General features: G+C 39.8%; 1 protein-coding gene across 2 annotated transcripts in view; it reads right to left on the reverse strand.

The window, feature by feature from the left end:
• The window catches only part of KDM4C (lysine demethylase 4C), a 279,255-nt gene that overhangs the window by 96,521 nt on the left and 155,450 nt on the right, over positions 1–27,284 (reverse strand). The window contains exons 9-12 of one of the 2 annotated variants that reach the window (XM_018564061.1): positions 17,620–17,816; positions 15,530–15,768; positions 9,623–9,987; positions 7,215–7,338 (exon numbers count right to left, since the gene is read on the reverse strand). In XM_018564061.1, the coding sequence (XP_018419563.1) occupies positions 7,215–7,338; positions 9,623–9,987; positions 15,530–15,768; positions 17,620–17,816 (925 nt within the window). Of the gene's footprint in view, positions 1–7,214; positions 7,339–9,622; positions 9,988–15,529; positions 15,784–17,619; positions 17,817–27,284 lie in introns of both variants that reach the window. The other variant, XM_018564060.1, reaches the window with a different exon arrangement.

Genomic DNA, 27,284 nt, shown 5'->3' on the forward strand with positions numbered 1-27,284 from the left:
ACTGGAGTACAGAAGTGCCTCAGCATTCTCATTTAGCAGAAAGTACATTTGCCGGGTACTGCTAAGGCACAAATGCCATTTTTCAATTTTCCCCTTAATATAGCTAATCTTCACTTTTTGAGTTCAGATCCACATTAATCTCCTATGCTTTTGTATGGCAATAAGGCAAAACAAATTATAGACAATAGATGTACGTAAATTCAGGATGGATAGATATATCATCCACTTTCAGTATTTATGAAGAAAAGAAAAACCTTGCCGCACTCCTTACCGGGATTCCCATAAAATGTAGACGAGTGCTGAAAATGACCGTGGATGGCGCCGCCACATGTAGATAGTTTGAATGATGTCACCAGCACACCACACAATGTTAATCAGCAATTAAGTGTTCATTTATTGACAATCGCTGTCTCTCATTAGCAAGCACTTTTGGGGCCACGCAGGGTTCCCTTCATCAGGCTCAGAGATGACCTTTCAGTATTTATGACACAAGTCATAATAGCAACTTTAGTTTTGAATCCCACTGTGTACTTTACTTAATTTGTAAAACGTTACACCCAGAGTTGTAGCTGACATTTTATTTTCATTACATGCAGAGAGAATTTCCTTAAACAACTGAAAATCTTTAAACTTTTTATTGAAGCACACGATTGTACGTCTATTACTTTAGTAATAGGGGTAGGCAAGCATTCCAGAGCCATTGCTCTGCTAATCTGTTCATATACTAATGGCTACAGCACTGAAATAAAACATTTGATAGTATTAATTCTGTAAGGAAAATGTTCGCAATGTGCAGGAAATAAACATTACTTGTTTCGCTTATGCTCTTTCAAAACCAATACAAGTATCTAGTCAGCTTAACAGAAAAAAAAAAGCAGCTAGAAAGGAGAAAAGTTTGGCTCAGATGACAAACTGTCCCCTGACTTTAAATGCTGGATGAGAAAGTAAAGTGCTGAGAAGTCAAAAATACAAAAGAACAGAAAGATGGATAAAACAAAAAATGTTCTTTTCTGTTTTATGTGAAAGAACACACAAAAAAAGTCTTAGTAGTGGGTCAGTAAATATCCTGAATCAAGTCACTGCTAACTGCAAGGATGACTTTTTTATTGCTTTAGGAAGCAGGAATTTTGCAACATAAAATCACTATAATTATTTCACAGGCTCCCATAATGCATCTTGAGTTTTTATGTTACATGTAAGGACTGCTTTTAGAAAAACAAACTGTCACAACCTTTAGTGATTTATACCATATCTTTTTAATGGGAATTTGTTTTTGTTTATATTGTGCTAAATTGAAAAAGTAAAGTGCTGCATGATTAGTTTGTGCTTGTTTTTAATATTTAAGCCCAATTGGAGTCAATGAAATAGATATTCAGTCAAATTGACACTGTACTAACACCTTTCATTGCCATAATCTTACTTACAATTTACTGATACAGCAGCAGGAAACCTCCTTTCTCCTTCCCAGCACTACAAGTCTTTGTGAGGACAGTAGTAATGAGGTGCGTGCTTGTGACCTGGCTATGTCTTATTAGAGCACTGAAGTGGTAGTGCAGGAAGCAGCATTTACACAGACAAAAAAAAGTATTGTAAGTAATTTCCAAAACAAAAATGAATTACAAATCATAGCACGTGGAGGCAGAGGATCATTGAGAGATTTAAAACGTGCGACAAATAGGCTTCAAACAGGATTTTTGTACTGACCATTAAAATCTATTTTTTGTTCATCAAGGGACACATGATCAGATATAAATCAAAGACAAATGGGTTTGTTATTGAATCTGGAAGCCTGGAGGCACACATTCATTGTCTTCCACCTGCAACAGATGTCCAAAAACACCTCTAGGTAAAGAGACCATTCCTAAGTCCAGATGCTCTCAGCTGAAGAAGTCTGCCCACCAGTTGTCTGCACTTGGAATGTGAATCTGATGATTGATATATGCCACTGCTGCGGAATTGTCCAACTGAATCCTGATCAGTTGGCTCTGCAGCTGAGAGGTCCAGTACTAACGGGATAACCAGAACATGTCAAACTCATGAAAGCTCAAGGAAAAAGACTAGCTTCTTCCTGTGTGCATGGGCCTTGCACCATCAGGGTGTGTAGGACTTCTCCCCAGCCTGTCAGGCTGGCATTGGTCATGAAAATCTTCCACAACAACAGAAGGAAGGATTCTCCGACTCTACAACTGGATTCCTGAGCCACCAGGCCAGAGGGAACTTGGTCTTGGCATTCGTTGGTCGACAGGCAGAACCTTCTTGTCCCACACAGAATGTTGAGTTGCAATGGTCTGGAGTAGAACTGGGCAAATGGGACTGCCTTGGGGCTACCATTAAGCCCAGAACTCTCATGCAAAAGAGGAGTTGGATGGCTCCTGGACTGTAGAATCTGAATCTGAGAGTGGAAAGTCAGGAGTCTGTCTTGCAGAAGAAAAATTCTTGACTGCGCAGAATGAGACCCAAATACTCCAAGCCATCAGCTGGTTCTAGTGCTAACTTCTGAAGGTTTGGGATCTAACCAAACCTTTGTAGAGTCTCACCAGTCTGACAGACATTGACTGACAGAGTCTGTGCTAATTGTACTCTCAATAGGAGGTTATCTACTATGAGAATGCCCTGAGATCTCAGGGACAAAAGACAGACCAAATGAAAGGGCTACAAACTGTTGGTCCGGTGTGCCCAGAGCAGGCAGTGCTGATGTGCTGGAAATATGGGGACATGCAAGTACACATCCTTAATGTCCACAGAGGCTAAAAAGTCTGTCTGATAAAAGGGAGGATTTGACAAACTATGTGGATTCTATACTTTTTTTTTTTTAACCTGAAGTGAAGCCTTAAGATCCAGGATGGGGCTAATGCCCCATTTTGCAGCATGGAGGTCCATTAGTCTGTGAGGAGACACAGGTAGATTGGAGAATATGAAGCGGGACAGAGGCGGAGATTGAAGCTTCAGCTTCTAGCCCCTGGACACTATGGGGGGGATTTAACAAACCTGGAGCAGTTGTCCTCTCTTCAGTTTGTTCAGTTAAGATTTGAAAATTAAAGAGAGTAGCTGATTGGTTGCCATGCACAACTGCTCCAGATTTGATACATTCCCCCCTATGTATTTTACCCATGCATCCAAGATGTTGTCAGTCTCAGTATCTGCAAAGGCCAACAGACATCTCCCCACTTTGGAAAGTGGGGGCATCCTTTCATTGTGAAGAGGACTTGTCTGCAGGTGTAGGAGATTTGGGAGTCCAGGAACTGTGACTCTTCTTGGTGTCAGAGGGGGATCGAGTTTTGCCTGATTGAAGCTTTGCATTCTTTTGCTATTACAAAAGAGTACTTATTCTGCCAATTACATCTTTAATAAAGTTGCCTAGAAAAGCACCAAAGAGATGATGTTCATGAAATGGCATATGCAGCAAGTGATCCTGAGATCCTTATCAGGAATGTTGTATTATATAATGCATTTTAATGTATTATGTAGCAGTGTTGAGCTCTCATAAATCAATTCAGGATCTGAAATAGTCCTGAAGAGTGAGGAAGGGTTAAACAGGTTTTTACCGCTGTTGTTTTTTCCCTGCGCACAGTCTTCCCTCACTTCCTGTTCAGGTGACAACACATTGAGGGGAAATCTCCCAGACAGAGACAAAGAACAGCAGGCTGATCAGGGGATGCTACTGCTGACAGAGTTTGAGGATTTGGCCACACCGTCTGGTAGTTGTGTCTGAATCACAAAACAGAATTACGAATCATTTGGCAGATCAAACAATTCACATTAATGCATTTCATTTCTGTATTTAGTGGTTATCCAGGAAGTCGGCTTTAAAAAGGCAGAACATAGTGTTATTGAGCACAAAGTGCATTGACCCCTGTTCTGTTTTCACCTTTCATTGGTATACAGCATCAGAACAATGCATAGCTTTTGCATATTGGTTTTCATGGAATACTGCACACTAAATACTGCTCTTTACCTTATCAAAGAAAGAAAAGTTAAGAAAAAAACCTCACTAGAAATACTGTGAAGACTGTTCTCATACTGAATAAAGTAACATTTTAACATAATTATTTTGCTTTATTCATGAATATTTTCCCTCTAGTATTGTCCCACTTCAATTAGAAGTGTATCATGTTGCTTTTTGAATCCAAAAGATTAAAGAGTATTGTGCAAAACACCAGTGCATTTTAGACCACCGTAAACTAGTCATTTTGCTCCAGCCGCCTGCATATTTAAATTTTAATTCCAAAGGCAACTTAGCTGTGATATTAATCAAGCCATTTTATTTGTATATTGCAATCAGAAGGAAACCCACTTTCCTTGCAGCCCCTTAAGGCATGAAAAGATTATACTGATATGGATCACAGGCTGCTCCTCCTTTCTGTAAGAGATGCTTAAGAACACACTGAGCTATGTGAGGCAGAACTACTGGGCTGAGATTATAAATGTTGGCCTTCTACACATAAATTACATCCTAAAATGCAGGTATTAGGTATGTGACGGATGAGCAGACCAAGATTCACACTGAGTAAATTAATTACAAATTTGGTGATAAACAGAACTGAAGCTTGAGCCAAGGATAATCAAATTACATGCCCTTTTTCCCTTCCTAGTGCTTCTCTTGTGCTAGAGGATTATATTCTACAAATGTGTTTAGGATGATCATATTAGAGGCACCAATATTCATTTGGCATGAAATACCTTGCTAAACATTTCAGCGGTCCCTTGCATGATATTAAATATGTACCAGTTGTACATCAGTCAGTAAAGAGGATCTCACAATAGGGTTCTCTATTATATCAGCTTTCTCTACATGACACACAAATCCCTATGCACTGGGGGAAGCCATATGCTCCTTCATACCTATAAAACCCTGATCCATTAGTGAGGGCTTCAAAAAAATATAACCGATTTCTCCAACCACACTAAAGAGCATAGATAGAAGAATCGCCCACTGGTCTGTTGTATTCTAACAACAGCAGGTGTGCTGCTGTTAAAATACCCAAGCAGTGATGGCAGCTTATTTGTTTGCAGTCACCGTTCACTCCAACATTTTCCGACTGGCTGCTTCAATTTTCTGTTCAAAGGATGTTATATGTAAGGGTGCCAACAGAGTCACCAACTGAACAAATTTCATACAGTGTATGGCCAGCTCTGCTCCCCCTACCACCTGCTCTGTGTTTACATTAGAGATAAAAAGGCTGCTAAACTTTAAGGATGAGCATCCAAACATTGCCTGCAGCTAGAGAGGTCACCAATGACTTGTTAAGAATATCTTATTCTATTTTCCCTCATTTATTTTCCTACTGACAATGATTTGCCAGAGAGAAAAGTGAGGAAACTCTCCAACAGCAACACAGACAGAAATAAAAATGCTTTTCTTCAGTAGTGAAGGAGAAGGTTAGAACCCTTGTCACATATTTGCTTCTGTATATGTCTCTGTTGCTGAATTTCCCTAATTTCTTGTCCGGTGAAACATATGAAGCAGGGCTGAAAGTGCAGGTAAACCTCTCTAAGGAAGCACCAGATAGAAGTATAAACATGACAGTTCTAATCCTTACCTACTTAATCCAAAACTTGAAATGCAATTTAAAAAGTAAGAGCGACTCCTTATCATTCACATATTAAACAGGTAGATAAGTAAATTTAGTTGTGTGTGTGCGTACTCCGTTACTTTGAAACCATTGATATGGTCCTCTGCATAGTCTGGACATTTGCCATTTATACTAAAATTTCTAATTATCTTAGGTCTGGTAAAACAAGTGTCCGATCAAACAACAACTATTGTAAGTACAGCTTAGAAGGCTGACTAATTGTTAAAGCATTAATCTAACAAAATGAATCTTGAAGTGGTAGAACAAAATGTAGCTCAATCACTAAACCTCACAAAGCAGCAAATAATCCATAATATTCATGGTCTTTACTAAAGTAATTCATAATTTAAGTGACACGTGTCAGTTGTGACATTTTGTGACATGATCAACAGGATATATCCTGTGGGCAGAACACACACAAAAAAAGCATGATAACAGAGATTTTAAAGAGAGCCAATCTTATTTGCAAATTCTGAAAGTTACTCCTGAACTCACACACAATTTTTCAGGTTCTAAGTGTGCATAAGAGCATCAAATAAGGGAGGCTCATAATTTAAAGGCATTAGGGATGCAGCAATACCGTTTTTTCAGCATTGAGTACGAGTACTGATTTTTTTTTTCCAGGTACCCGCCGATACCAAATACCGATACCGGCAGTCCCATTACAGAAGTCGGGCGGTATGTAATAACTCACCACACGGCTTCCTGTTTAGCCGGCTCCATCGTCGACCCCTTCTTGAGTGGCCAGCTCCAGGCCAATCAGGAAACCGGGCAGCGAGTCATGACTTGTCGCCCGGCTTCCTGATTGACCGGAAAGCCGGCTCCATGCTCCCATGTCACTTGGACGGCATCCCGGGCCAATAGGGAAGCAGGTGGGTGAGTCATGACCCACCCCCCGGCTTCCTAATTGGCTGAGAAGCCAACTCCATGCTCCCTGGTGACGAGGGCGCATGGAGCCAGGAGCATGGAGCCTTCTCAGCCAATCAGGAAGCCGGGCGGCGTGTAATGACTCGCCTCCTGGTTTCCCGATACCAGAAGTTCCGGTATCGGGATACGTATTGGGAGCATTTGGGCGAGTACAAATACCAGTATCGGTGCATCCCTAGCATTTATAAATGCATTAAACACAACACTTTTTTGTTCCAAAATGCTGGCTCACAAGCGGAGAGACAGCATGTGTACTAAGAGCATAAAGTATGTAGTTTGCTAAAGATGTGCTCATCTAATTAACTCTTAACAAATGGAGAGTCCCTATTGCATATTTGGCCATTCCCCTATATTTTGACCTTATCTCTATGGTAAACATAAAATGATATGTACTGTATTGTGTATGGCAAACTCGGGTGCGCAAATCTGTAAAAAAAAAAAAATGTACTCTCTCTTTAAACAGATCCAGCTAAAAACAGTGAGATTATACAATTGTTACCCAAGAATTAATAATATTGTTCTATCTCATTTTCTTTTTTGGAAAAGGTGACAAGAGAAGATTGCAAACAGGACTCTACGCTGCAGCACCATTAATTGCAATCAACTGATTGGAAGTGTCATATGCAGCACAAATGAGAAATGCAGAATAAAACAAAAAAGGAAAATATTATATTCATCACACTCTTGTACAGGAAAAACTATAAAACAGCATACCTTCATCACTTGCTTGATGTTTAACTACTGTCATAGGAGATCTAGAAGGAGGTTTACCCAGGGGAAGTCGCCAGCTCTTTGTTCTTTGTGGCCTTTTCTCATTATTTTCAGCCCAAGTTGTGTTCTGAAACAGACAAAGTCAGCCAGTTGAAATACTGAAAACATTGTAGCATTTAAGAAATTATAGCTATCCAGGATTAAGAGAACTATGTTCTGTGTAACATTTATTCTCCCTTCCACTTAAAGATGGAAAAAAACCTCAATGGATACAAGATAGGACCCTGTAGTACCATATATCTGCTCTAAAGCTGTACACATACAAATATTTCAGCTGCAGAGGAACTGTACAAATCCTTATGCTAATGTTTATATCTAGGGAGATGCTTCCCTCAAGAAGCAAAATGTCAATGGCATCTAAATCATCACCCAAGTGTCTAAGTAAAGTGTCCAAGGTAAGTTCACTCCCCCAGTGTTTGCTTTTTATTTAAATGTTTAATGCCCCCTTACTTTTTTCACTAGTTTAGCTGGAATATTTAATATACATGCACAACAAATCCAGTGCTGTTCACTATTGATTCGCTGCTCCACTGTCACACGCCACAATCTTTCTGCCTTACATCACTAGGAGCTGGCTGGTTGTGGAATTCAGTCAATATTCTTATGGTGGGATAAAAAGGATGTTCATTAACACAATTGTGTGGGACACTCTCCAAGGAGTGCCCCCACGCATGTTCTACAAGAGAGGTATTTATACCGGGTAGGAAGCACATACACAATTGATCAGCAGTATTTACAGACATTAGAAACACTTTAACAGCATAACTTATCAGAACAAATTGCCAAATATGGGATTTTACACAAGGTGCAGCATAACATTTGACATATGGTATCAGAAGCTCATTGTCATAAAATCTTTACACATTTCCAATATATTTATCTCAAGGGGTGTTAGAGAGTAACCATATACCCATAATTATCTAAGCAGCTGTAGTGTAGTTCTTATAAGGAGTTGATTACACATCTTTATTTGATCTCCTGGTTGAATTCTTTATGTCCGACTCTTTTGAGGTCAGGCAGGTCAGCCCTGTGATGACGTGTGCTAGGTCCGCCTTCATCCATCAACAGAATGGGAGCTGATGCCTACTAGGATATGGGACATGCATATCCCAGGAGAATTCAGTAGGGAAGAGATGCAGTTCTCAACAAGGTGAGAATGGAGGGCCAGGGGGTGACCGATAATTCACACAGTTGGCAAATAGATCACACAGCCAATCCAGCGCTGACAAATCCTCCATAATTGGGACTGCATTGGGTTTACTAGAGAGGCTTGCTCACATTAGCAGTGAGTGTTCCTTTGGGGCAATCCTCCCGCTCCATTAATTTCCTTATGTTCATGCTAACTACTACAATGTCAACCACCTCTGCTGTCATATCCTGCGGAGTTGCCATTTTCACCACGTGGATTACAAACACCTAATTGGAGCTGTGCTCAATGATGGCACTCCTCTCTAACAGCCCCTGCTGTTTGTCAAAAATCTGTCTCTTTCCATCAGCGTGGTTGGATAGTGATGGGAGCTAGCTATCCGGCCACAATGCTTAGCAGCCACAGAACAGGTTTGAAAGGAACCAAGTGTGATGTGCACTGGGTCTGCAGGGGGATTTAACAAGGTTGTTTTACATTGTAGTGATACTTCTTCATTAAGCTTATTTTATGCTTTTTGGGGGGCGGGGAACACAAAAATTGGCATTTTTAAAAAAAATGAAGTTTTTACACATACCACCACATGTATCAGGTGAAATACATAGGATGTATTCACTGTATGGAAGTAAAAGGCAAATATAATTTTTCTGATGTAGGAAAATGTTTATAGTTTGGAAATCTCATCAATACAGTACAACATTGCAATCAAGGTCATGGACCCCTTTGACATCAACTTAAAAAAAAGTATAACGTTTAAAAGATGTGCGATCACATGCTAAAAATACACTGTCGGCAGAAAATGCTGTGCCTTTTTCTTTGTTTTCATTTCACAGAACTCATGTGTCCAAAGTATAGTTGTAGATTGAGAGAGAAAACAAGCTGTACATGGATTTTGAAGTGTTGCTTTATACTTTATCATGGCAGCACTATGCACATGATAGCTAAGCTGTCATACATGATGCTCACTGTAGCCCTATGATTTATGCTGATAGCTGTTAATTTTACAAGTACAGCAGCCTGGCTGTCAGGGCTGTACAATCAAATCCATCTTGGTTTAAAGTGATTAATGCTCTGTCCGTTTCAGTAAATGAGCAAGTATAATACCATTGCTAAAAAATTAATGAGACTAGCGTTTATACTGCTTAAGATTGGCTAAAGGCTGCTCAATAAGATCGAGAATAAATACAAGGGAATTATTGGTTCTTACACATAGATTAGGCTTTTCGGAGCCCCGTTTCCCATCATTTAACATGGAAGCAACTTCTCCAGGTTCCAGGCCACATTCAGCTATCTCAAGGTCACTGGCATCATCCTCTTCATCACTGGTGATGCTGCTCGTCTCCTCCTTTTCGATGCGATCAGCTTCAGAAGCTTCACATGTTTGGATTTCTTGCACAGGTGGTTTTTGGTCCATTTCCTCTACTGAATTTGTGCCATCTTCTATCTTTAAATCAGCAGATGGGGCAAAAAAGGTGCATAGTTCTGTAAGGCCTGAAGCAGCCAAACTGAGGTCATGATTACCCTCGTCTTCTGGCTTCATATCTTGTTCCAAAGGAATAGCAGGAGGTGAACCTATAAGCAAGATAGGCTAATTACAAATCAAAGGCACAAGGCTGATTGCATAGTGTCACAGTATATACACCATTCACAGCAGCTTATCCATTCATACTTGGAGATTAATATCATTAATTCAATAATTAAATATAGAGTTTTGCATTTTATAACATACTACTTTTACCTAGGAACAGAAGCAATCTCAGCATATCTTTTATAAGTACCTGCTAACAAAAGTTTTAAAAAAAAACAAACAAAAAAAAAAACAGTCACCCTGAAACGGTATTCTCTTAATCCCTGCTACCTACTTTCATGTTAACAATTTCAAATAAAATATACTATTAGTTCCCAGGGCCAAAGTATTGGACAGTGTTGTCCTAGATTGTTCACTTCTCCTGCCTTCTCCAAACTCTTCATCCTTTTGTGAATAACCCTGATTGTCTTGAATGCCTCTGGAAAAATAGCAGTGCACTTCCTGGCATGTGAGGGTGTCTTGGCACCTACAGCCTCATAGCTGTATATCAGCAGTGTGAGATCACAGTGTGAGGCACTGTTGCCTCTGAAAGCTGGTCTCAAGAGATTTCAAGTGAGATTTGGTGATGTCCCTACTTTGCTCTGCTTACTGTTCTCCTTTCTGGAGTCTCTGCTTGAGGAAGCAAAGCACTGCTTCTACCAAAATAGCCACCTCCACACAGAGACACAGTGCAAACCAAGGTATGGTAAGTGAGTAATGGGGAAAAGGTCAGCAGGAGAGAGCTGTCCAACTGAAGTGTGAGCAACACAGCAAACAAAATGCTAACAAGCCCACTTAAAAAAAAAAACAACAGACAACTTGGGACTGACTACAGATAAAAGAGCTGCCTAAAAGGACATTATGCCCAAAGCTGGCATCCACCTTATAGAACTTGTGAACAGAAGACCAGGTAATTGCAAATCTGGGAAACAGTTGCCTCATGCTGAAAAGCCGAAAGCAGAATAAGCACCAATTTAGCAGTGTGCCTAAACAGGAAAGGGTGCAACCCGATCCTTAAGAACATAGGCGGGAACAATAATCTGTTTGTGCCATGAGAAATGGTGGAGCAAGAAGCTGGTTCCTCTTTTGCCATCTTGAATGATAAAGAGAGTTTGTCTTAAAGAGTATAGCATGAACTTCCAAACAATGAACGTACAGCTCCTTCTGATGTACTGGAACCAGACAGACACATGGGAGAACAATGTCGTGGTTAAGATGAAAAGGTGAAACCACCTTATAAAGGAAGAAAGTTTTAGGCCTCAACACTATCTTGTCGCTACATGAGACCAGAAAAGGTTCTTTAAAAGAAAAGGCCACCAGTTCAGATGCGTGATGCGCAAGTCTTCATTACAGAATAGGAGGCCATCGTTCTCTGAAACAATATGGAAAACACTGAGCTATGACTCTTGCTGGTTCTCATGGCCAATTGCTGGTCCAGACCTAATTATAAAAAGGTCAGGATATGCCCCACAAAATATTTTCTGGAATGAAAGTTTTTCTCCCCGAACCAAGCAAAATAACTCTTCCATGTGCAGTAGTAGACCTTAGGTGAAGTGGATTTCCTAGGTTTGTGGGCACTTAGAAGCCCAGAGTTTGCCGCTAAACTGGGCGCCTGAAAAGCTTTGGTATTCAAGGTTGAAGCCGTGAAGTAGCAAAGGAACTCTTCTTGGCCTAAGAGAGCAGCCTTTACGGTTTAAGGGCTAGGCTTCTTTTTCTGTGGTATACGAGTACTCTTACCCCCCAAAAAAAACCTTGATTAGGTTGACCAAAGCAGCTCAGAAGAACTGTTGGCCCTCAAATACCATGCACATTAGACACTTTTTACATGTCTGCTCTGCAGACCAACATTTCAACTTGAGTGCTCTCCGCATGTTCAATGACAGCAGACTAATTTGGAAAATAAGACGAGAGTCCTACACTAACACATCTAAGCAGTAGCATAGGGCAGCCAGCATAAGCTCTTAGCACTCTAGGAATAGGGGATCAGTGTGAATGGAACGCTTGCCTCATGATCTGCCCGCATGGCTTATTCATAAATGAGTACTTCAGGGACAGGGTCACACCAGAGGCGGTGCCATGGCTCTGGACCTGGAAAGCACTCCATGGGTAACTAAACACAGTACACAAAGGTCTGAAGCACCATTTGGTTTCCAGTGCCCGAAAGTCACATTCCAGGCAGGCCCTGCAATCCTCCATTCCAGTGGGGTGTGGGAAGAGGTGTTTGTATGAGCTACTGCTGAGGATGTGCCAATCCTGATAGATGCAAGAAAGACTAGATCAAGAAGCAGGTAGCAAAATCTCGATTGAAGAAAAATTATTTTAAGAAAAGGAACAAACATGGCTAGTAAAATGTTTTTTTCTCAGTAGAGAAAAGATGGTCATCTTTCTAGGACACTAGCGAATCCTAAAGGCATGCTAGGAGGTAGCAGGGGCTATAGCAGCCCGGTCACTGTTTTATTTGTTTTCCAGTGTACAAATCCTCCTGTATGTAGAAAAATAATCCAAATGTCTCTAAACCCTGCGTCCCTCAATGAACAAGAAAGAAACTGGCATTTTGTAAATAATTACTAGGTTTTTTTTTCCACTTAAAACCCAGGTTCAAATCGGCGAAATACATTCCGGGTGCATCAAAACAAAAAGGTGTTCAAAGTCTTACACTTCAGTTTCTTAAGGCTAGGTTCAGATGTGGGCAATCCCAGGACGCATGTCCTGGAGCAGTCTAATGCTGGGCAGACACCTTACAACACTCGCAAGACTTTTGTCTTGCGATGGTTATAAGGTAATTTAAAAAACGTACGATCTGGCTATCTTGGACAGGCAGATCGTAATTGCGATGATCGCAAGCACGCCCCGCTGAGGGGCGGGCTTCCAATGACCGCAATGCTGAATGGGCAGTGCGCTTGCGCACACCAACCCGTGCGGCTTTTATCTTGCGAACATGCCACAAACCAGCCGAAAATCGTACGATGTTAGGCGGGTTTTCGAACATGTTCCCAAGATAAAAGTCGTGGGACCATACAGTAGCAGAGGGCGCACGCCTTCCACACACCTTACGATAATCGTACGATCGCAGGATTTCCCATGATTATCGTACGATTATCGCAAGGTGTGTGGGCACCTTCAGTCTGACTTTTACTACTTTTAAATTAATATGTTTATATTTCCTTTTTAAGCAATGACAATACACAAGTGATTTTTAATTTTAGCCATGTCATCAAATTTATGAAAATCACAGTTGTGACAAAAAACATTTTTTTCCAGGAAAAATAATATTTTACTCTTAGATGTGGATGAATAAAACTGAGGTTTTTTTCTGTACCAAAACATTTGAGAACTTCTTGACAGTCTCGTGTTTTGTGGCAAAATTCATTGGAGTTGATGGAGTAGGAGAAATTAAGGTGGTTTTGGTTCATTAAAGCCACGTGATTATGAGATTATAGCAGAAAAGGGAAAACAACTTAAAAGTGTGCGTCTCTGCAATACGTGCACATTTTCCCATATTTTTGTCTCTATACAGACCCTGCAAGTACAGAATAATACATATTGCTCTGCCAGAAATGCACTCCGCTCCTAATTTCCTGTTGTGGACTGTGTCTTTTTCTGGACTGAATTTGCAAGCAATTATGGCAGCTTTGAGCAGTTGGTATTTTGCTAATAAATCAATAACTAATGCATTGCTCCCACTTTTTACATCTATACAACATAAGGGAAAATTGTTTTGTAGTCCATGATAAAAACTGATACAACACAGAACGTGTGTACAGTTCAACAAGTATTTTTTTTGCACTACTTGCAAACAAAATGCTTTCAAACGGAGATTTAGCCCTGGTTAACACCTAGGCGTATTGCATATGCGCGGTTGCCGCGCGTTTTTTTACCGCAATTTGCGGTTAAAAAATTGCGCGACATACGTGCGTTTCCGAGGGCTACTTGGCTGTATCCCAACGGAAACGCGCAACAAAAACGGCCCAAAGTAGTACATGTACCTTTTCAGGCGTGGGCCGTTTTGTAGCGCGTTAGGGACGGGCTGAAATACGCCAAGGTGTGAACCAGACCCATTGAATACAATGGGATTTAGATGTTTGAGCGTTTTGTAGAGCGTTCGTCGAGCGTAGAACGCGCTACAAAACGTTCAGGTGTGAACGAGGGCTAAAACAGAGCAAATAAGAGAAGGTCTGTGTTAAGGTTTAAATATAGTAGAGGGGAGACAAAGGGAACAAGGAACGGCCTCATCTGCTTTTTGTTATTTTGATAGCTTCACAATATATCAATATAGGTCCTCGGGGGTGCCCCCGGTCTTTTTAGGACTCTAGCAATGTCCATGACAAGGACCATGAAGCAAATAAAGTGCAATAAAATATCAGTTAAGCTTACTGGTGCTTTTCCCCCAACATTTAACCATATACTACATTGTAGATTAGCATTATCAATATTTTGTCCAGTCATGGCACCTTTTAAAAGTACATAAAATCTCAAGACACCCCAGTTTAAAATATAAAGAAAAAGTGTAAACAAATTACAGATGACCCCACTAAAATTCTGATAGTGGTCTAGTATAGATTGGGGGAACCCCTCTTTCACATAAAAGTCCCCCTTAAAATCAGGAGCCACGCTTAACATCAGGAGTCCCCCCTCCTTATACATGAGCACCCCCACTCACATTAGGAGCCCCTCCTTTTACATCAAAGTCCCTCCCATAAGCCATCCTTCACATCAGAAGCCCCCCACCCTGACATCACAGAGCCCTCTTTACATCAGAGTTCCCTCACTGAGTTCCTGATAAGCTGTTTTTGCAATGTGGACACTTTTGGCAGTTAAACAATACAGTACAATACTGAAAGAAGGACATCAGAAGGTTTTGGTTCCAAAAAATAAAATCTTTCCCCCCGTGGATACGGTGTGGCATCGCAATAGAAAATCCCCATGAATGATGAAAAAACTGCATTCAGGTGGCAGCAGCATCACCTCCTGAATGCCATTCAGAAAGCGATCCTCTGAGGATCGATTTTCAGAGGGTGGTGGAAGCGTCCCCACGTCTGAATGAGGCTTTAGGCCCACTTTCAGACCCTCAAAAATGGGCATGTGCTCATATGTGGCTTAATACATAGATATCAATAACTGCAATGTAAGCCTTTGTCTCTTTCCATGGTCTAATTGCTGCCTGTACACCTAACAGTAAAACCTTGGGTTACAACTAGATTGACAATCTCTAAATAAAAATATCACTTTTTACCACAACTTATCCTCTGTAGAATACTGAATCTTCAAACCTCCTCAAAGTCTTTAAACGTTGAAGACATATTGTCGGTACCTTACTGTAAAAGATGACTGAAGTGAATAAAGAATCACAGAGGACAATATGTGGCATACTGTCATGAAGAAAAAATTATTTTGCATATCAGGCTCACAGGCTGCATTTAACACAATTTTACAAGCAAAGCCAACAATTCACTGTATTTTAAGCATTGCTACACAGCAGCGATGTATGACACCATACCTTCAAGAACCTATGACTTATCAGAGAAAGTTAATCAGTCCTTATCTCACCTGAGGCTTGGATATTATTCAATAAGCTGTGATCTAGATGCACTTCTCTAATGTTCTTCACATCCCCCAAAGGCTCCTCTTTGTTTATTTGCTCTGCATTTTCTGTGGGTTTTTCATTGACCTTGAAACCATCTGTAGCAGCTTCAGTAGCTACGATTTCTGCCCCGACTACCATGGTTGATACTTCCTTGTCCTCCCGAGTTTTAAGCCTCTTAGAACGAGATGTGGTACGCTGAAGGCTGTAATGGAAGATACTTCTGTCAGATTAGAATGTCTGGTTTGGATAAGATAAAACAGCTTCCAATATAAATACCTTTCACCTTAATAAACTAGCACAAAAATGTCATTTTTTTGTGTGCTGATAGTGTTTAGAATTTATTATGTTACAGATCAGAGGGTGATTCTGCAACTTGCGAATCCTCTATCAAAGTTCTTCAACTTCTCAAAAGGTTAGGATACATAACCTTTGGGACTTTGCTGTGACAAAGGTGAACATGAGTATTACCAAAGAAAATTGGATCACAACCTTCCTGTCACTCAATGAAAGACTTAAACAGTCTTTAATTTAATATTAGAAACATTGTAAGTAAGTAGAATTTCTCAGCAGCAGAGAAAAAAACTTGTGTGCAATATACAAAACATAGGGAAGTTGATCAAATAATCATCTGGAAGGTCAAAACTTATTTAACCAGTTGACATCCGCGGTGTTAAACCCCCTTCCCATCCAGGCCATTTTTCAGTATTCAAAGCTAAAATTGGTGTCTGACCAAACATGATCAAGTATGCTTAAATGAGCAACATCCTGGTGATAGGTCAGGTCATAGGTCCTGGAGATTGGTCAAGTCATAGGTTCTGGCAAAATGTTACAGTTGTTTTAAAGAAAGAAAATGCATAAAGTTTGTGTCCGTTTAGTGTTTTGTATGCTGTAAGAAAGAATATAAAACCTACAATATAATGACAGTTCAAAGAGCTATGATGATGTGCAAAGTGCAGTATGCCATTGTAAGCAAAGTTGTTCTCACTAGAAAAGCCACAACAAAACAAGACTACTAATTGATTGCTTTGAATTGCTGTGTTGTGTATATTGCCCACTGCCTAATGAAATTACATCTTAAAGAAGAACTCCAGGCAAAAAATATTAACCCTTGCAGTGGGGCTACCCTGCACTGCAAGGGTTAAGTGCTCGTTTTTGTCTTTGGTAAAAAAAAAAAAAATAGCAAAGAAAATAAAAACAGAAGAGCGCCCAAACTGTGTGTGGTATCAACAAATGTATTGAAATGATTAAAAACAGTGTCAGACTACTCACAATTGTAGTATTGTACAGGCTTAGTACATTCTCCACAAACGATGGTGTTATAAGCAATCCAAGCGAACACACACAGACCCCAGTCAGTGGGACAAACAACACCAGCGAGGCTGCAACGGATGATGCGTTTCAAGGGCAAGCCACGTTCCTCAGATCTAGATTGCTTATAACACCATCGTTTGTGGAGAAAGTACTAAGCCTGTACACTACTACAATTGTGAGTAGTCGGACACTGTTTTTAATCATTTCAATTTGTTGATAACGCACAGGGTTTGGGCGCTCTTCTGTTTTTGTTTTCTTTGCAATAGTGAGAGCTTTCCGATCTACTGAGGAGCAGCACCCCTGAAGCGTATCAACACAGAAGGGAGTGGGAAACTACTGCTAATCGCCAGAGGACCTTTGGATACTAAACGTTAAAAAAATAAGGTTATACTCACCCGATCCTTCGAGCTGGCTGTCACAGCACTCCCTCCACTGCTGCAGCAATGGTATGTTCCCTGGCGTCCTTACGTCCTATACAGTGTATAAAATGTGATGACTCTAGACCGCTGCAGTGGAAGGGGGAGACGCTCCAGGGACCAGTCTAAGAGCCAGCCAGCTCGGAGTATCGGGTGAGTAAAACTTTGTTATTTTTGACCTTAGACAAAATGAGCACTTAACCATTGTAGTGAGGGGGTAGCCCCACTGCAAGGGTTAATACATTTGTTTGCCCAGGGTGATCTACTTTAAATAGAGCATGTGTTGGTAGAATAATAAAATAATGCATGATTAAACCAAAACGTACCCTTTCAAAGCATTCTTTATTTTCCTTCTCCTTTTATTCATCCAGGTCCTTAGTAATGGATTAGTATCCATTGTAGGCTTTGTGTGGTCAAGAGTGTAGATGTCCTTCCCTTGTTTCCAGATGTCATACCGGTCTGGCTGAAACATCTTCACGAAGATATCCATTGATATTTTTACCATGTCACTACTGCATGAACACTGTAATTACAAATAAAGATTCATATATAAAAAAAGAAAAACAACCAATGGAGAGACTTAAAAAAAACTTTCAATAAGTGTCATCTGCACAACAATAAAACCATTGAAAGAAAGGACACTAGGCCATAATGTACTTTTACTCTTTGACAGAGTTTATTATGCCTAGATTTTAAACCAAAAATTTTATGGAAGCCTTCTTATCAAGTTTATGACAACAACATTAACTACAAGCAACATAAAGCAGACAGGAAAAGACACACTTACATTTAATCATGATTTTCACAAGCATTTGGTAAATGCATGATCCTCTAGCCACCTGCAGAACCTTTAGTAAGCACTATTTTCATTTATCTGTAAACCAAACTATTCCTATATTCAGATTCTTCCAAGGAGGGACCTTACAAGAATATAGGTGTGGCTTTGTCCATTACCGACTGAACTATTTAGGCAAGAGTGTGCATAGGTTGAATACAGAGCTTAGCCCTAATCGATTAAGTGATCCTGTTAGAACAGACACAGAACAGACACAAGGCAGCTGTCATTACTGACCCGTTTTGCAGGCTCCAGGCTGTCATCAACTAACGAATGACCTGAAACAAGTAGGCAGCCAGAGGAATTGGAAAAACTTACACCTTGATCCTACATACTTGTAACCAGTTCAACATACAGACAGTAAAAGCCAGGTGCTACATTGTGCCTTTCTTTTCATCTTTTTACTATACCCTCCTTTATTTTACAATAATAGTGTTTTGTTTGTTTTTAATATAGTCAATTTGATATAATTCTGAGTATAGCACCTTGGGTTAGATCCAACACAAAAAAAAAGTATAGTCATTTAAGTGCTAGTTCATGTACCAAATGGCCACAAATCAGTGCACATTAGATAATATCTGACTAGTGTTTGCCTTTATTTTTAATTAGCACTTTAACATCTTCCAATTCTTTCACTGTCTTTTAGTAGATACACACTGATTACACAGACAGCTGACAAGACCAAATTTAATATGATTTTCTAGGTTTGTTCTATTTGCTGAAGACTAATAAAATCAGCCAAGAAGAGCAACCGCACACAAGTCAATAACTACAGTCTACTTTATTCATAACGAGATAACAATTTTGATCATTTCACAAAACTTGCACAAAAGAAAACAGCAAGAGTCTTCTTTATTTCAGGCTTTTCTTCCTTGATTTTCATTTGGTGGTCCTGCTAGTCCTTCCTGTCCTAGGGTGATGACGCTTACTCACAGTACTGTATATTAGGACTACAGAACACTTTTCTCCTCCTCTCCTTACCAGGTAGTTCTAGAGAAGTACGATTATCCGTAAATTACATAAACTACAAGATTGGTTCTGAAAAATTTACCCTGAATGGTTAAAGGGAAAAAAATATATTATATATATATATATAAATTATATTTTAATGGCTATTTTACCACAAGACATTTTAGCAGGACATAAAATATGGATGTACAGTACAACAATTCCCTGATCCAGGTGCAAGAGCTTTCCTGGAGGTATTTGTACGATACCATGCTGCTGCTCTAGTTGAATCTGACCCAAATGGACACACATACAAAATATAAATCTGGCCAACATCATGAACATTCAAAGCTGCACTGAAATATTACAATGCTTAACAGAGTCAAGCTATTCAGCTTAGGAGTTATTGACACTAAATGGCCCCTAATGTACCCGCTCCACATACACAATTTATACAGGTTCCATTTACTGCAGAGATATGACAAATTTTTGCTCCAGGAACAATTCAAGGAAAACCTTGTCAAAAGTACTGATATGTGAAGTGCGAAAATGAGACAAAAGGGTCAAAGAGCCCTCTTGGCTAGTGTGTTGTTAAGCTGCAATGTTAAAGTAACATGAGGGCAACCAACTTCTTCATGACCCAAACATTCACAAATGCTGTATACTTCAGAGTTACACTAAAATGTTTTTCTAGTTTCTAAATACAAAGTAGCAACAGTAAATGTTGCTCCATTTTAAAGCCCTTTAAATCATTGTGTAATCAGATCAATGTTGTCTTTTCAGAAAAGTTATGAAATTACATGTTAAAACTTCAGCCAGCAGATGCCTACACATGTGAAATGCATAAATGGGAGCTGTTTCACCTGCCAAACGATTTGTATTTCTGTTAATCCAGTCCTGAGGATGAAAGAAAAGGAATCGGGCCACACTCATAAACAAACAAAATGAGTGTGCATCCTATACAACAACTTGGCTGTTGTATAGGATAGATGCTCATTCTGTTTGTTTATATGGTTAATCGAGTTCTGTCCTGTAACAGTTTAATTAAGTGCACCTGAACTTGTTGGTATGTGTGCAGCCCAGCCCCCCCCCCCTAATTTCTATGACTAAGCGCGCATAGGGTGAAACATGTCACCCTACATGCTACTGTGTGATCTGTACTTACTACAATAAATTATCAGCAATTGAGATACGGAGTGCGGCCGCATTCCTTTTCTTTCATTCTGATAACAGTGATTGTTGACATGCTCTAGCTGGTGGGCAGATGTTCATGGTTTTCCCCATGCAGCCATGGAGGAGCGGTGTCAAATCTTTCTCCTGAGCGCTGGACCTAGTCCTGAGACTTGTAATGTTCTGCCCCACAGTCTGGCAGAAGACCCGTTTTTTCTTTGCTGTTAATATTTAAAGTACTGTTCCCTCCCCAGACAGTGGCTGGACAGTGGAGGATCAAGCACACTGATGAGCTTATCTCTCTGTCACTCTGCAGCCATGGAGGAGCGGTGTCAATCTTTCTCCTGAGCACTGGATCTAGTCCTGAGACTTGTAATGTTCTGCCCCACAATCTGGCAGAAGACCCGTTTTTTCTTTGCTGTTAATATTTAAAGTACTGTTCCCTCCCCCAGACAGTGGCTGGATAGTGAAGGAGGATCAGCACACTGATGAGCTTATCTCTCCGTCACTCTGCAGCCATGGAGGAGCGGTGTCAATCTTTCTCCTGAGCACTGGATCTAGTCCTGAGACTTGTAATGTTCTGCCCCACAATCTGGCAGAAGACCCGTTTTTTCTTTGCTGTTAATATTTAAAGTATTGTTCCCTTCCCCAGACAGTGGCTGGACAGTGAAGGAGGATCAGCACACTGATGAGCTTATCTCTCCGTTACTCTGCAGCCATAGAGGAGCGGTGTCAATCTTTCTCCTGAGCGCTGGATCTAGTCCCGAGACTTATAATGTGCTGTTCTTGTCATAGCCAGCTTACAAAAATATAAGCTTCTCATATACCACAATATGAAACGTGCATATATTAAAATAGGCAGTAAGCTGTATATCACAAAACTGCAAATGGAAATATGGCAAGCATATTTAAATAACTCCTCGGCAAACATAAACAAGCACTTTGAAAAATATTGCTAGCATAATTTCCCATAATCTCCTGCACAGAGTGGAATTGCCCTGTGGCATTGTCCCTCGCTGCAGATAGCTTTTGACAACAATTGAGTTCCAACTTTTTATGAAGTCATAAACCAACTTTAATAAATGCAGAAATGCCCAAAAATATTGATCCTTATAAAAGATAGGCAAAACACGTTCAAGGTGTGTGAGAAACAACAGTTCTATCTAAATATCTGATAAAAACCATAGGTGTGTGAAATATTAAGCCTGAAATTCTTTATATATATATTATATATAAATATTATATATACATTTGTATAGATGTGTGGCTGTCAAACAGGTGGGTAGATAAATGTCTGTACAGTATATGTATCCTCAAATGAACTTGATTAGGTTAAGTGAAATAGCAACATTTGCAGTGCTCAGTTATGAATCCAAAAGGCATTTGGAGATACTTTTTTAGTGGTTTTCTGAAAGTCGATTCATCAGGAAAATTTACAACTCTTGCTTTAGGCTGAGGTCATACTAATCAGGTTTAGGTTTCTTTTCACAGCATAAGCTAACTTGCAGCAATGTAATAAGATATTGCTATATTTCCATAAACAATTCAATATGGAATAATACGTTGCCAAGGAACACATTCTTATACATATTTTAAGACTAAGTTCCAAGTGGCAGAGACCTTTTCTTAATCTTTCCATCAATGATTACTCATTAATACTATAAGGTATTTGTGAACTGTATAATTTTATAGAGACAGTAATATACCAGTTTTAAAGGTCCTTCCATTCTGTGGGTAGTAGTGCAGGGTTCAACCTTCCATCATCTCTTTTTGAACATTACAATGGACGCACCCACTGGAGACATGATGCATCTCCCAACAAAGCTGCAACAGGCTGAGTTCACCTCTTAGCCATGTTTTTGGTGGTACCTGATAAAGGAAGTTCACCTAATTATAATCAACTAGAGGGCACATGACACAAATGCTGTATCACCTAGGGTAAATGCTTTAAAGAAATGTATGGTATCACCGTACAATATCCTTTATGTCCTCAGAATCTCACTCTGTTTGACTTTCTGGGCCTCCCCTGGGTCTTGTGTGGTTAAAGAAACAGACTTCTGTAGAAATGGATCTATGGTGGAGATGTAGCTCCCACCACTACCAACACAGAAAATACAAATCAATTCTTTCCCTCCCAAACATGACATACCTATCCTACATTATGATGTCATGGTGAGGTCACTACTTACTATAAAGACTTATGCAGCTACTTCAAGCAACAGGGGGTTCACAGGTTATACAAATGAAAACTCCTGAATCCAGACAAGCCCTTGCACTACATTTAGTACAATAATATTTTAACATGTAGAGTAATCTTGAAGTGTGTGTGTGCTCAAAATGTTTTTAAAAGAGAACTATGGGGTAAGTGTTTTTCCCCATAGTTCTCTTAAGGGTTACGGGAGGACATATACTAGCGTCCTCCCGTGACCCAAAGCTCAGTATATCGCGAGCTACAGCTCGCGGTATACTGAGACCGCCGCAGCCGGGACGGATCCCGACATTACTGTCAAGATCCACCAAGCTGCATGAGTGACAGCTATCTAGAGGCAGAGCCAGCTGTACCCGCCCACTCCCCTGTCCGTTCCTCCGGTCAGCGCTGGAGGATCGGAGCAGGGGGAATCCCTGAGGGGAGCCGTGAACGTCAGTCACGGCTCTCTGCAGGGAGATAATCGAGAAGTGAGCGAGCGTCGGTATGTGTTTGCTCTCTTCTCGATCTATTGAGCGGACGTGTGACAGTTTCATACTCACACGGCGGCTCCAACTATGAGGATGAGTGGTTTTCACTCACCTCATAGTTCTCCTTTAAGCTAGCATTGGAGCAGCAAAAGGTTACATTTTCTACTTTGGAGACCCAATCTCCTCAGAGGGAATCTCCACAGTGAGGGTACAGACAGCAGGTCATTTGAGACCCGGAGTTGTAGATACTGGTTCATAATCTTCCTTATTGCTGACCAAAAGGATTATGAAGCAACAACACGTACAAGTGTGGGAACAGTTCCTCCAGTAAGCTGCTAAGACATTTGCACACATTAATAGCACACGAGTCAGTAATGTGTACCAATATTGCAATTGAGTTTATAGCAGATCTCCTGTATTTTGGTTATTTTAGCTTTCTAACTTCCTGACAGGACGATACCCAGATCCCCCTCCCTGATGAAATATGGGTCCTTTTGTGATTCTAGGTAAAAAAATCAGTTTACAAGAAAGCGAGAGGGGCATAGTATCTGAGTTTCATTTTTCAAATTCTGACAACGTATCCAGTGCTCTACAGGTATATGCTAGACCATGAAAAAATATTGAAAATGATGTTATTTTAGAAATTTTGGGAGCAGAAAACAAAAAAATAAACTGTTTATATAAACTAGATATTTCTGGACATCACTTTGTAAAATAAAATGCTTTTTGGTATTAAAACGCTAGAAAGTTTGTCAATGTGTATGTCATGTATGTCAAGACCATGGTTAACATTTCACAAAATAATCTTTAGTCATTAAAAGTCCTTGCTGTCTGCACCACATCCTGTGGGATTGTAGATGTCTGAGGAGTTTTTGGTGCCAGGTCTTCCAGAAGATATCACAGACCACGGGGTGTATTGTGCAACCAACACCCGAGTTAGCGGTCCTTTCATTGGGCATAGAAAACCTCCCACCCCAATTCAGGATCATAGTATCTCACATCCTGCTGGCTGCGAGGTTGACCGTAGTGCGCCACTGGAAAAGCTTAGTCGCACCAAATATAGCCGAAACTGTAGCTATAGTTAACCTACATTGCCAATACGAAAGGGTTATGTCGTACCAAGATGGTTCCACGAAACGATTCTATAATGCCTGGTTGATATGGCAAGGTTGATGGCATCTCAAACCATAATGTGGTAATATTTATGTGATGCAGGTCTCGACTGCTTGGCTCCCCTCACCTTTTCATCCCTTTGTCTTCCCTTCTTGTTTGTTCCCCTCCCTGTTCTCTCTCCCCACTTCAATATATATAATGTGTAGATGTCATTGGAGATGTATACTTACCATATGAACACATGTGCTAGCACTGTACTTGTATATCTATATTAGATGCAACATGTAACCTTTGAACGTAAAATCTCCATAGTGACTGTTATGTTAATTTCTTGAAAATTCTGTTCAATATAAAATATTAAATTTAAAAGTCCTTGCTATGTTTTTGGAAAATGTAATTAATAATTCCACTTCGAAGGGATGAAATAAGAGACCAGAAAAATTTGCCTTGAGATATACAAGCAACTTTGTATATACTATGTTATGGCGAGAAACTAATATATTCGTAGGTGATCTCTTAGCTGCCCACAGACTTTACAACTTATTCTGTTTGAAAGCATAACAAATACATTCAACATTTTTACAATGCTTTCATTCTATCTCAAAGAAAAGGAAGACACTGAGAATGCTACTGGTCTTTCATGCTCACCTTTCAACAATTTTCAGATTTTTTTTTTTTTTTCCATTTTTCAGAGATCAAGTGTCTATTTGTCTTAAGTGCGTCTGTCTTAATTTGCTTTTGATTACTGCATTTCATTACCGATATGAAGTCAATACAGAGTTTATGTTATGATATGGTATAGTATGGGGTATGGCATTAGTTAGACCTATTTTTAGTAGTAACCAGAAACTACATTTATCCAGACTCTACCAATCCCTGAGGACGCCGGATAACGGGAAGTTTACTGTAATCCAATCTGATTGTCTTCATGTTTGATTCAACAAAACTGGTTGTATGTGATCAACAATAGTGAAAAGGTTTCCAAAAATTCCTAGATTTGCAATATCAAAATAATTTGCTTGACTGATATAATTTGCATGCAAATAATTGTAAAACTTGTTATGAAAAACTACCATTGACTTGCAAGGCAGACATCAATAAAAAACAATCATCACATCATATTTGCAGCAAAACGTTAGGCCGAGGGATTTTGAAAAAATTTCTGGAGTGTAAAAAAAAAAAAGTTAACTCTACCGACCAATTGTTCTGTTCTTTAAAATCTATACTATTGTGAATGCCGGATATTATAGCTGTCACTGTATCTCTCATATACTGTACACCTAGAGTCTTGTATCCACCTTCCACTCCTCTTGGCCATTTACAGAAACCGTGTATTTTTTGAACCAGTCACAGAATACACAGGGGGGAATTTATTAAAACTGGAGCAGACAAAATCGGGAGCAGTTGCCCATAGCAACCAATCAGCTTCTCTCTTCAGTTCATCCAGTTAGCCTTTGAAAACGAAAGTTAGAAGCCGATTGGTTGCCCTGGACAAGTGCTCCAGATTCTGTCTGCTCCAGTGTTGATAAATTCCCCTCAAAATGTTTTGTGAATGGCAAAAGGGAAGGGGGGTGATAAATTACAGTAGCGGTTCTGTGTATGAGAACCACAAGCAGAAATCCAGTGATGGCATACACCTCAGTAGAGGTAACATTCGGTTACACCAGAGATCTAAAAAAAAAATCCCTTTGGCTGAAGTTCTGCTTTAAATGATATTCAAAGCATAGTGGCATTAACAGTTTTTAGTTTGTTGACATAATTTTCTACAACTATCAGCCCCCTGTTCTGCAATTGACTTGCTCCCTCTTCCATATAACTATGCACCAAACTTGAGATCAAAAAAACTTTGAACTTTTTATGAAATATGGCATCCTGAAATTTCTACAGGTTGAAATATGTACACTGCAGACAAGACAGAAAAAAGATTTCTAACTAATCAAGTCTCCTAATTTGATTTTTTTCTGCTCTTTGTGTCCATTAGAACAAAAATAGATGTATTCTTTAACTAGATACTTTCAAGTAACTCTAACTTGTGGGATGTACATTTCTTAGCATAGATAGCAAGACTGATCAGGTTATGTAACCCATTTTGGAAAATCTCAACATATAGTCCCAATATATTTAGACCAGGAGTGAGAATGTGCTACATAGTTTTCTAAAATCCTTGCAGTACTTAAAGTATACCCTTCCTAATTAAACCATTTTCAGGCTCTGATAATTTGACTCTGCCCCATGAAAACAGTGTGGTTGATCATGTGGTTGAGGTGTAACTGTGTAAAATAAAAAATATACATGTATGATAAAGTCTGTTATCTGTGTTGTACCACAGTTGTATTACCTGTTGATTCTGACAGTAGATGTTATTTTGTTCAATTCCTGGAACAGGAAAAAGCTGTCCAGTAAAAGCAGCAGTAACAGGGTTGGGGAAATTCACTGATCACTGATGGGGGTCAGCTTTTATTAATACAGCTTAAACCTTTTTCCAAAAGCAAAAAACAAAAAACGGAGCTGGGCTTTAATTTGTTTGTCCTTTAGTTAAATGTCAATTTGAAACTACATGCCCATCTAAGACTACCCCTTCCACAGGGTGACAACACTTAAGTGCAATGTCACTGCAGATCAAGCAGCATCATCACCCCACCATAGGCAGTGGAAAAAAATGCATCTACTGGCAGGATCAACAGTTATTAAACTATGTTATGGGGGGGTGTCTCAGACAAGTAAACTTCTGTTAAAGCTAGTAACAGATTGCATCATGCATGCCATTTTTTTATTTTGCCCATAGTTACACTTTAATAATAAAATGACCAGCAAAGGGAAACACTAGCTAGTATGGTTTGCACCGCTCTGTACATTTGCATCTAAGAATGAGCTGTAGCAATAATCAGCTTGCATACAGACATGTTTGCTTTTTTGGGGGATTCAGATCAATACATAATTGGTGGAACTGTCTTACTTTAAAGCCCATTTCCATCCTTGTAAGTGATTAGCATTTATTGTGGCAAAGAAGAGGTGCAGTGATGATGTATACGTGTGCACATTTTCATGATTTACATTGCAGGCTTTCTTCATATTTGTTTTAATTAAGTTTTTTTGGCCTGAATCCTGGAAACTCAGTCGGCCACCGGGGTCGGATTGCAAAGCAGGCTGCAAACAGCTCTCCCCCCTCCCTGTTATTCATTTTAACATAAGCACTAAAACACCAGCTCTGCCTTTGCACACAATACACTGTCCGGGAAGGGGGGGGGG

The sequence above is a fragment of the Nanorana parkeri genome, unplaced genomic scaffold, assembly GCF_000935625.1.
Source record: "Nanorana parkeri isolate BGI_ZX_2015 unplaced genomic scaffold, ASM93562v1 scaffold718, whole genome shotgun sequence".
Taxonomy (NCBI): Eukaryota; Metazoa; Chordata; class Amphibia; order Anura; family Dicroglossidae; genus Nanorana; species Nanorana parkeri.